The sequence below is a fragment of the Juglans regia genome, chromosome 13 (assembly GCF_001411555.2).
Source record: "Juglans regia cultivar Chandler chromosome 13, Walnut 2.0, whole genome shotgun sequence".
Classification (NCBI taxonomy): domain Eukaryota; kingdom Viridiplantae; phylum Streptophyta; class Magnoliopsida; order Fagales; family Juglandaceae; genus Juglans; species Juglans regia.
This window is the reverse complement of record NC_049913.1, coordinates 12,727,081-12,739,460: the sequence shown is the minus strand read 5'-3', so window position 1 is coordinate 12,739,460 and position 12,380 is coordinate 12,727,081. Positions and strand designations below refer to the sequence as shown.

Here is a 12,380-nt window from a genome sequence, read left to right as displayed (position 1 = left end):
ATGCTAGAAAGTGAGCATGTAACCTTCAGTTTTCTTCAAGTATCTCATAACTTTCTTAGCTGCTTTCCAATGCTCCCGCCCTGGATTCGACTGAAACCTACTAAAAACACTAACTGCATAGGCAATATTTGGTCTAGTGCAAACTTGAGTATACATCAAACTCCCTACAACACTAGCATATGGTATGTTCTTTATAGATTCCCTTTCAAGCTCATTCCTAGGACATTGAGTTTTGTTAAACTTATCTCCTTTTATGATGGGTACATCACCAGGTGCACAGTTTTGCATTTCAAACCTTTGTAGTTCACACCGTATATAAGCTTTCTGAGAAAGTCCCAACAAACCACGAGCTCTATCACAACATATTTCAATGCCAAGCACAAAAGAAGCTTCTCCTAAATCTTTCATCTCAAAATTAGCAGATAACGTTTTCTTTGTTTCATGAAGTAATCCTAAGTCACTGCTGGCAAGCAAAATGTCATCTACATATAGAATAAGAAAAATAAAGTTTCTCCCACTGGTCTTTCGATATATACACTAGTCAACTGCATTTTCAACAAAACCAAATGAATTTATAACCTCATCAAACTTCAAATATCGCTGTCGAGATGCTTGCTTCAGGCCATATAAGGATTTATTTAACTTACATACCAAGTTTTCTTTTTCCTTTACAAAAAAACCTTCAGGTTGTCTCATATTAACCTCTTCATAAAGATCTCCATTAAAAAATGTTGTCTTTACATCCATCTGATGAAGCTCCAAATCATAGTGTGCCACGAGTGCCATGATAATTCTAAAAGAATCCTTAGACGAAACTGGTGAAAATGTTTCATTATAGTCAATGCCTTCCCGCTGAGTGAACCCTTTTGCAACTAATCTTGCCTTTTTTCGTTCAACATTCCCTTTTGAGTCTAATTTACTTTTGAAAATCCATTCGTTGTCTATGGCCTTAGCATCTGGAGGAAGTTCAACAAGTTCCCAGACTCTATTCTTTTCCATAGAATTCATTTCATCTTCCATAGCACTTAACCACTTATCTGACTCAGGATATGTCAAGGCTTACTTAAAAGTAACATGATCAACTATATGCCCAATATTAAAATCACTCTTTAACAAATAGACAATGTAATCATTAGGCAATGTGGACCTTCTTTCTTTTTGAAATCTTCTGACTGGTGGCTCAGAAAATGAACTCAATCACTGTTGGAATTTCTTTTTGTTGTCTAGGTTCTTCACTAACAATTTCAATTGGCGGAGAAACTACTCTTTCCTGTACAATAGGAACTGGAACAACAACTGGATTAGGTTCAACAAAAAATTCCTTCAATGCAGAACTCCCACTGTCACCAACATCATTCTCCAAAAATTTTGCAGTAATGGACTCAACAATTCTGGTGCCACGATTAGGACAATAGAACTTATATCATTTTGATCTATTTGGGTACACAATAAAATAACCAAGAGTAGATTTCAGGTCTAGTTTCTTTTCTAGAGGATTATAAATTCTAACCTCATCTGGACATCCCAAAACTCTGAAATGAGCCAAACTTGACTTACTGTCCACAATTCAAAAGGAGTTTTTGAAATAGTTTTACTGGAAACCCTATTTAAAATGTACATAACAGTTTTCAAAGTTTCACCCCATAGATATTTTGGCAAATATTTTTTGCTATGATACCAAATGTAAGAACATGGAAAACATGCTAGAAAATAGAATCTCAATGAACGAATACAGAGTATGGAATGTAGAGAATGTACCTGCGTAAGTCATGATTTCAGAATGCAGACAGACCGATCTTCCTCTCCTTGTTTCTCACAAAATATCAGCTATCAATGGAGCAAGCCAATGGACGTATAGAGAGGAGAGGGGACCTAGCCTCTTATAAATAGAAAACTTATGGAGTCCTCCCATTAAGGACTCAAATTCCAATTGGTCTATAAAAATTTCAAAATAAAGACCTTTAAGTTTCCAGGCCTACATACATAATTTTACCACAATTTAGATAGGATATAATCTTCTATTACTAAGGTGCAATAAATCACAAATGATCACTCAACTTAGTGGGTTAAACCAAAGTATCATTGTGAGCTATATATATATATATATATATATATCTAACCCGTTTTATAAAATATGCAATCAAATGAAACTCATATTTAAAGTTATTCTAACATAGTGTCCTGCTTAATTCCCTAGCTAGTCCAAACCAATTGGCTAAAATTATTCAAAGATTCTGATCTCTGAATAGAAGCCATGCATGCATGCATACCATACGTTTGTTTAATTAACAACATGCACCTCCGAATTGACCATGGGAGTTGTACGATTTGTACCTGCACTACATGCATGGCGTGAAGACAAATACGATCTCGTTTCTGCCGTTCATGCATGTTATCTCTTTCATACATAAGGGAAATTAAAATTATACGTACGTACCTTATTATACGAGCTTAATTAATACTTGTGGATTATTATCTGTTAAAGTTTATGACGTGCATGACTTTAAATTATAAATTTATAACGTGCATTTTAAGTTATCAATAAATTTTAGTACGCATAAAAAAATAGATTGGATGACATAATTTTAATGTCTAGATCTCAGTTGGCCGGGTGATGTTCATTGAAAAATAAATAAAAAAATACTATTTTGCCCACTTCATAATTTGCTTTCTCATTTTGACATCTCATATATTTTAATTTTTTTTTATTTAATAATTAAAGAAGTAACTATTAGTATATTAATATTTTTTTTATATATTTTAAAAATAATAAAAATATATGAATAAAAAAATTAAAAACAAATAAAAATAAAATTTTAAATTAACGGTCAAAATGAAGGGTACTAGGCAGCATAGTAGGACCGCTCAAATAATTAATAGTAGTAGTTGGGGTGCATATTAAAAGTAATTGATATTTTGGGAATGCAAAATATATAAATTAGATCTCCATTAATATATTATATATGTTAATTAGCCAAAAAGTCACAATCTTTCGGCTTAATTCATCTGTGGCCCTATGATCCCTTCAAACCAACCATTATTGACCAAATAATTAAGATGTTATAGAGACACGCATGCATCAAAGGAGCGGCCTCTCGTTTCATGACTATTACTGAAAGCTGCATGATGACTAGAAAAAAAAGTACGGTAAGGTCAATCTGAGCTAGCTTGTGATCAACAATCGATTAATTGTTCCGCTATCCTTATTCCAGCTTAATGGTCATATGTTTACGTATATACCTTAATTATAACTTTGAAATCTTGACAGATAAATAAATAATAATCACCCATGGATCGAATTATAGCTAGCAATGCTAGCTATATATAATCACTACGAGAAAAATATTTATAAGTTGTCAGTTATTTGTGATAAAAATAAATATTTTTTATTAAAATAAATCTACTCTCGTTGTAATATTTATTTATTTTTATTGTAAATAACTCATCACAAATAATATTTTTCATTTAGTAACTATATATATATATATATATATATGCAATATGTCTTTAATATATAAATATTGGAAATGAAGGGACAAATTTGAAATATATATAAAAAATAGGGAAATAATAGTCCCTAACCACTTCTTAAAAAGCCCACATTAATGGTCACCCGAGTCAATGATGATTTCCGTGGCTGAACTTTGACCGAAATGGTTTCAGGCCAGTCATGTCCGCGTGACATCTAATGTACGTACACTACAATTAATAATCTTCAACATGTTTAATATTTAAACAGTGCTAATTGAGAGCGAGCTAGATAGCTTAGAATATAATATGGATTAATTCTATCACCACACACACACATATATATAATTATTAAGGGTCAATTTGATCAATACTATTAATTAATGTGTTTGTGAAATTACAAGTTTATTTTTTTATTTTTAAAGATAACTAATTATAAAATAATTATAAAATAAAATAAGTTTATTTTGTTGCTTCTTGCAGGAGTGTATTTACATGACATTAATTTGATATTTCTCTCCGATCGTCGTCATAACATGGCCAAGGATGAGCTGGGAATTGGCATTTTTTAAAAGAGCAAGTCAAAAGTCTTGAGGTCTGCCTCTAGTCCTTATATAATAACAATCAAAACTACTCCGTCGATTGGAATGGTACAGAACCAGAATTTTTTCAAAAGCATTAATGGAGAACAATACTTCGGAAATATCTTTTCTCGGCCGTAACATGCAGGATAGGGAAGACAGAACAGTGGAAACTATTGGTAAATTAGAAGCTGGTAGTAGTGGTTCCACCGAGATCAACAAGCTGGTGAGTTTCTTAATTTCTTGCTTAGCTAGCTAGCTGCTGCTTGCAAATGATTATATATACACTTGGCTAGATATGATCATGGTTTTCAGCTCCCTGATTTTCTTTTCCGGTAGAGTTTGATCCTATATATATGATCGTGGGTAAAGTTGGAATCTAGAGTAAAGTTTTTCTATTATTTTTATTTATTTATGAGCAAGTTTAGGGGACGAATCAATCATTTTGGTTGCTTTTTGGATTGAGTTTTGAGTTTTGTGTTGGCAATTTCCAGGCTTAATTTGAACGTTCCCAAATTAGATCCATGATTAATACCTAAAGATATCGACCAATACAAATTCTTGAAAATCTAGCTTGGAATTTTCATAGATGAGTCTTCACGATATGTTTGACTATTGTTGGTGTTCTCCTTTTTTGTGGCCTGATGATCATATTGATCTTCTTTTAACGCGATTATTTTGAATTCAGTTTTATATATATATATGTAAATACAACCCTTAATATGCATGGAGCTGTACCCTTCTCATGTATTCCAGGAAGTTCATGGGAAGCATATTGATCGAGAAGAGGAAAACAGTACGTCGATGCCTTCTTCTCCTAGTCGAAAAAATCTAAACAGTGTCAAACAGGTAAAGAAACCGGGAAGTCGATCCGAAAATGAACTATATATCTGAATTAATGAAGATGCAATATGCAATATATAAATAATTAATTATTTTTTTTTCATTTTCCGTTCTTTTTCTCAATCCCTATATATATATTGATCAGCTTCAAGGATCTTATTTACTTAATTAGGCGCTTCTTCTTCTTCTTCTTCTTCTTCTTCTTCTTCTTCTTCTTCTTCTTCTTCTTCTTCTTCTTCTTCTTCTTCTTCTTCTTCTTCTTCTTCTTCTTCTTCTTCTTTTTCATTTTTTAAAGCTATGCATGAGTTTCTATAAGCTAATAATTCTCGTATGATGATCTATTGGGCACAGAGAGAGTACTGTATATTCACTTTTACTGTGACAGATATGTACAATATGGCAGATTTCTCTCAAAATTAGTACTTTATAATTAGTATATATTGATATGTCTATGCATGTGTACTATTTGATTCATGTCATGCGTATAAGTACCTCATGAATTAAGTAGAAGATTGTTAATTATAGCTTCCAAAAGCCATAAATATTGCCGGCCAATGGTACTGAATCCATATGATTTAGTGGATCCATCACGTGGTAGATCTGATTTAATATCACAACCTACGACTTAAGACCAATTTTTAAGGATTTCCAGGCTGGTCTTCAAAGTCAAAATCCTTTTTATCTGTCACCAAGTTCATGTCGAGTGAGTTCCATCAATGATTTTATCTTTCTCTCAGTCCCTTTTTCTTTGTCCTTTTTTTTTTTCTCTTTCTTCCTTGTACGTCTGTTCGTTTATTTTCAGCAAAGCAAAATTTGTAGCTGCTGGGCCCCTGGGGCCTACATATCCTCTGTCATCTATATATATATATATATATATATATATATTATATATATTATATCCTCTGTCATCTATATATATATATATATATATATATATATATATATTATTTCAATAATCAAGTTATAATTAGTTTCTCCAATATTCGCAGGTGCCTTGTGCAATGGAGAAAAATACCAAAGACTTGCTTTCCAATTCCACAAGAAAGAATCAGGTAAGATGATGATCTTCTAAGTACTTACGCAATCGGGGGCAGATATTTTAGCATAACATTGTGAATCCTTCTCATGATATCTAACGTACATATATAGCTCATGCATTTATTGTTCCTAATTTAGCAGCACATGATTTTTTCTTTTTCCCCAGGAGGAGCAGCTAAAATTAGCTGAAGCTGAAATGGAAGAGGTTAAAGGAGAAAACGAAAGGTTAAAGCTGTTATTGGCACGAATTGCAAAGGACTACCAAACCCTACAGATGCATTTCTTTGACATTCTTCAACAAGAAAAAACCAAATATACCGATACAGCTTCTAGCAATCAACCAAAAGAGGAACCTGAAGTACTTGTTTCCCTCAGCCTTGGGATAACGTCAACTGATCAGAAGGTCGGAAAGGATGACAAAAAGAATAGTAACTTGAGTAATGGCCGACTAGAGAACGAGAAACTCAGTGGAGAACTTTCACTAGGGTTGGACTGCATATCTGAGCCCAGCTCAACCGAGAATATGAGGAACGCAAGCTCCAAGAATAGCATTGATCAGGAACTGAAGGAAGAGCAGCCCACTGAAATTTGGCCACCGAATAAAATTTTAAAGACTGTAAGAAGTGGAGACGATGAAGTTTTAGAACAAGGCCCGTTGAAGAAAGCTAGGGTTTCTGTCAGAGCAAGATGCGACACCCCAACGGTTAGTATCAAACTTGATACGTGTAAGATACGTTTGAGAACAACTGTTTTAGGGTTAGGCCAGTACTGTCACCTCCTGATCATATGACATGCAACAAATTACCTTTTGTATTTCATGATAACTACATTATATAATGTTATAATACATCATCAGGTTGTGTGGTTTAGACAAAATTAATGGAATTTTTTTTTTCTGATTTTTCTTGTATATATAGATGAACGATGGCTGTCAATGGAGAAAATACGGACAGAAGATAGCTAAAGGAAATCCATGCCCTCGGGGATACTACCGTTGCACAGTCTCACCATCTTGTCCTGTGAGAAAACAGGTATATCTTCTGCCTGCATTGTGTTGAAATTTATATGGTATGGTCAGTTATATTGGCGTTATAAAAAAACTACATATGCATCTAATAGCTGATCATGATCTAGCTTGTCATAGAGTTTCAACATGCATGGCCATCATTTGCAACTTAAAAAGGGAATTTCGGAATTATAAACTTCATTTATATATTAGATTCTTTCTCAATTTTCAGGTGCAAAGATGTGCTGATGACATGTCCATCTTGATCACTACCTATGAAGGAACACACGATCACCCGCTTCCAGTTTCAGCCGCAGCCATGGCTTCCACCACTTCTGCTGCTGTTTCTATGCTTCAATCCCGCTCATCGAGCTCAACAGGCATCGGGATCTCAGCTTCTGTCCCCATCTCCTCCTCCATGGCTACTAACCTCCATGGATTCAACTTCAGTACACTCTCCCAAACTTCAAGACCACCGCAATTCTATATTCCAAACTCATCAATCTCAACTTCAAATTCACACCCAACAGTAACTCTTGACCTCACCAGTACTGCACCATCCACCTCCTCTCCTCTTGGAAGGTTTTCTTCTAGTTTCTCATCTACAGTACCAAGATATTCCTCAACGTGTCTAAACTTTTCCTCATCATCTTCCGCTTGTTTAGAGCCTAACGCCCTACAACCATTTTGGCATGGTTATACTGGCTACAACAATTATGGAACTTCGGCTTACAATCAAAACCATATCGGGTATTTGAACAGTACTGGAAAGCAACCTGCATTGCAAGAACATCTGTTCCAAACTTACATGAACATGAATCAGAATGCTTCTCAGCAGCCTTTCAAAGAAACCATAGAAGCAGCAACCAAGGCAATCACATCAAACCCGAATTTTCAATCAGTTCTAGCTGCAGCACTCACATCATATACTGGAGACGGTGGCGGGAATTCCCGAGATCAAAATCAGGGTGTAGGAAATAGCTCATGCCAGAAGATGAAGTGGGATGAGTCTCTTAGGGCGAATCCTATGATCTACCAGTCTAGCCAGAATGGCATAGGGTGTGGGTCAAGCTACTTGAACATCAAATCGTCGTCTTTAAATTCTCCACAACAAAGTGGCTTAACATTGTTCCCGACTTCATTGCAACTTTCTGAAACGAAGAGTAGTGCTGCTTCCGCGGCTTCCGCTGACAATGGGGACCTTTCCAAGTTGTGAGAGTTAAGGTTAGTGGTGTCTGTCATATTTTCTAGCTTGCTATTAGTGAAACGACCCAGACGATGATCTTGTTGTTTTAAGGTTTGCTAAATCTTCTGTGTAATGAAAATTTGGATAAGGTTAATTTCATTTTTGTGCAATTGCATGTAACTATGTAAGAATAGTCTTCTTGCCAGCAGGGTTTCCACCGACAGTAAGCAACGACTTTGAATAATAGATTATAGGAGCCGGAAATTCAATGAAGAAATTCCAATGTAGGTATTGACATTAACGGATAAAAGGGGAAAAAAAGAAGGTAAAAGAAGGTATTGAAATCCCATAGCTTCCTGCTGTTTCTAATGGATTCAAATAACTTTTGTTCAAAATACTGATGTCAGATATTTACTGAATAAAACATTTATTTACGCGCGTAGATCTCTCGGATATTTTGCATTTGCGGACGTCCAGATTTCGATTTAAAGTTAGTGACATATATAAAGAAAGATAAATATTATTTTTTTCACCTTCAAGATAAAGAAAGTGATATAATTACATCATTAATTAATGTGAGGCATTTAATTAAATTCTTACGTCAGTAATTGATATATATATATATATATATAGTATGCCCTATATATATATATATATAAGTAGGTCTTATTGAATTTCTTTAATTAACATATATATGACTGAAGTCAGCAGCAATTAAAGAGAGTAACGTCAAGCCAATATTATTAATTAGGGTCCTTCTACGTACATGCACCAATGATCGTACCGATTGTGTATTTTGTTTTTTAATATTTAAAATAAAATAAAATGTACAGTCGGTCCATATTATCGTTACATCATCGATGGAATTAGCATTTTTCATATTTTTCATAGGAATTATCAAATGTGCTGCTGATGGGATAGTATTGCCGGGGTGCCGGGCTGAACAAAAATCCAATAATCTGACTCTGAATCCGACTCCGCTCCAGGTCCTCTCCGACTCCGACTTGTCGGAGTCGGAGTTTTTTCCCTATTGAAAATCAGAGTCGGAGTCGGAGTCGGAGTCATTGAAGAACCAACTCCGACTCTGCTCCGATCCCCCTTCGACAATCCGCCTCCGCCTCCGACTTGGTCCTCCGACTCCGCCTCCGAATTTATACATATTTTATAAAAATATATGTGTTTTTTTATATATTAATCATTTAAATTTTATACAACTATATCTTATATAGTTAGTTAAACTCAATAATATACTAGTTAAATATATATTTATACTATAATATATAGACTAAATTGATTAATAAATAATAATAGTTTAGTATATGACTATATGTAAATATCATACTATTACAAATTTACAATATTACTACCATGTTACATGTAAGTTGTAACACTAAATTACTAATGTATAAATATAATAACATGTAATACTAATGTATATATAATATACTATAAACACTAAGATGCATAATAACATCAACATGTAATACTAATGGATAAACACTAATCTATAAATTTAGAATAACATATAATACTAATGTATAATAACTAAAGTATTATTCATATAAATTTTATATAACAATATCTTGTATTAATTATATTTTTTGACTTAATAAATTCTCAACATATTCCTTTTGATAAATATATTAGTAATACTAATATACATTAGTATATTAATTAGATTTATGGTCTAATACTAATACTATTAGTAATCCACTTTAAGTCTATATATAAATTACTATATAAATCACTATAGTATTAATTACTAATACTATATTACTATATGATACTATTAACTATAGTGATATACTAGTATTAGTATACTAATACTATCAGTGATATAGTTAGTATAATGATTTATACTAATAATATTATATAGTTATACTAAATTAAAATCACTATAGCAAATACTAATATATAGTTATGCTAATCACTATAACTAATACTAATACTAATATAGACTATAATTATAACTTATAGTATTATACCTATACTAAATCACTATAACTTATACTAATATAGTTATACTAAATCACTATAACTAATACTAATATTTATACTAATACTATTATAGACTATAGTTATAACTTATAGTATTATACCTATACTAAATTACTATAACTTATCCTAATATAGTTATGCTAAATCACTATAACTAATACTAATGTAGTTATACTAATCATTATAACTATATATAGTATTAATATCACTATTAGTATAATATAGTATTAATAATAACTAATACTAATATAACTATTAGTATAACTAATATCACTACTAGTATAACTAATACTAATAGTGTATTACTAATATTTATATATATCAATATATATCAAGTATAAGAGATTAGAGATTTAATATATATAATATTAAATCACTAACATACTAATAGTATGATACTATAATATTAGTAATTATACTATAAGATATAGTAATAGATTAATAGTATAATATATTAATACTATATTACATATAAAATAGTAATACTATTTTTTGAATCTTCATTTCTTATATGGTGCCTTTTTTTTTTAATATTCATATATAATAATATATATATATCATATATATATATAATATAATTAAAAATAGATTCATAGTAATTATAATAGTATACTATAGTAACTATATGGTGCATTTTTTTTTAATTTTCATTTCGTATACGGTGCCTTTTGTTTATTGTAGTGATTAGTTGGATGTGGATATGGAATCATGGATGATGAGAGTACATGTAAAAATAGGACTATCTTTTTATTTTTAATTTTTGAATGTATGTTAGTATGTTACTTGTTTTATTTAGTTGTATTTTTTATTATAATCAAAATCTTAATAAGTTTGGATTGTAATTTTGAGAAAATTGAAATTTGAAAGCCCACAATTATTTTTTTAAAAAAAAAAAAGTGGGTCAAATATGAAGTTAAAAAAATTTTTCAAAAAAAAATCAAAAAATCTGACTCCGCTCCGACAAGTCGGAGTCAGAGGCTGAGCGGATTCTCTACATGTCGGAGTCGGAGTCGGAGTCGGAGGTTGGGCCCTCCGACTCCGAAACTGTCGGTGCTCAGCCCTAGGCGCCATCTTGCCTTGTGCACTTGGTGCTTTAAGTTTATAGAAAAAATCTATTCTTCGGCTTCGTTTGGAAGTTGAGCTCATCTCAATTCATCTCAACTCATTATTACAACTTTTTCAAATCCCAATATAAAATATAATAAATAATTCAACTTTTTTAAATCTCAAAATAATAATAATAATAAACAATAATATTCTAACAATATTTTATCATCTCAACTCAACTCAACTCAACTCACTTCAACCTCCAAACCCACCCTAAAATCTATTTTTTTATCATCTTCTCATTATCTTATAATGTGACATTAAATGATAGATTCACAAGTAAGATAGAATTAATAGTTTCCAATCATCTAATGTCATATCACGAAAAAATGAGAGGATGATGATAATAGAATGATGAGTAACATTACTCATTGTCAAATTATCACCTGTTCCATTATGATATCATGCATCTAAAATTATCATTTATTTTAAAAAATTTAATTTATAAAAACTATAAATATAAACATTTATATTTATCAAGAGAAACCCAATAACTTTTTAATATTGTCTAGAGAATTTTTATGGATTCAATTCTCGATGGAAACATATTTTTGTAAATTCTCCCCAAAATTGAAAGACCATTAAACTGTTGAGTATTGTGGAGTTTGGTCCACACCGCTTGAGCGGAGTCTTTAGCCGCTCGAGCAGAGGCAAGTTAGAGAGTTAGCTCAAGGCAGTTCGACAATGAGCTCGAGCATATGCAAGTCAGAGAATTTGCTCGACACCTCTCGACATACCCCTCGAGCGGAGGAAAGTCAGAGAATTTGCTTAAAGAGCCGCTCCACACATGGTTCGAGCAGTTGCGGGAAATAGGTTCGCTTGATGCGGGCTCGACATGTCGCTCGAGTGAACATCGCTATTATTCGAATTTTAGGTTTTTTGCGTCGTTTCACTATATATATGTTATGTTATGACATATGGCCGTACAATGTATGCATAGTAGTCACCCCCACTATTGTATTGTGATTCCTCAAGTAATAAAATCCTCTGCTGCTGCCATAGATTTAGGCAATTTGTCGAACTATGTAAACCTTGTGTCGTGTGTGATTGTTCGATTGTTTTTTGTATTTACTTTTACTTTATTATCATCGTTTTCACAACAATCGGTATCAAGAATCAATGTTCGGGTCTAAGGAAATATGATGGCTGAAGA

The 12,380-nt window shown here is 32.4% G+C and overlaps 1 protein-coding gene across 1 annotated transcript; it reads left to right on the top strand.

Annotated features, from left to right (window-relative positions):
* Positions 1 to 4,127: 4,127 nt before the first annotated feature.
* On the top strand, positions 4,128 to 8,281 carry LOC108985019 (WRKY transcription factor 72A-like). Its single transcript, XM_018957143.2, has 6 exons — positions 4,128 to 4,275; positions 4,806 to 4,898; positions 5,882 to 5,944; positions 6,097 to 6,633; positions 6,848 to 6,961; positions 7,169 to 8,281. Exons 1-6 carry the CDS (start codon positions 4,150 to 4,152, stop codon positions 8,150 to 8,152), a joined length of 1,917 nt encoding a protein of 638 aa, XP_018812688.2. The 5' UTR covers positions 4,128 to 4,149; the 3' UTR covers positions 8,153 to 8,281.
* Positions 8,282 to 12,380: the final 4,099 nt, after the last annotated feature.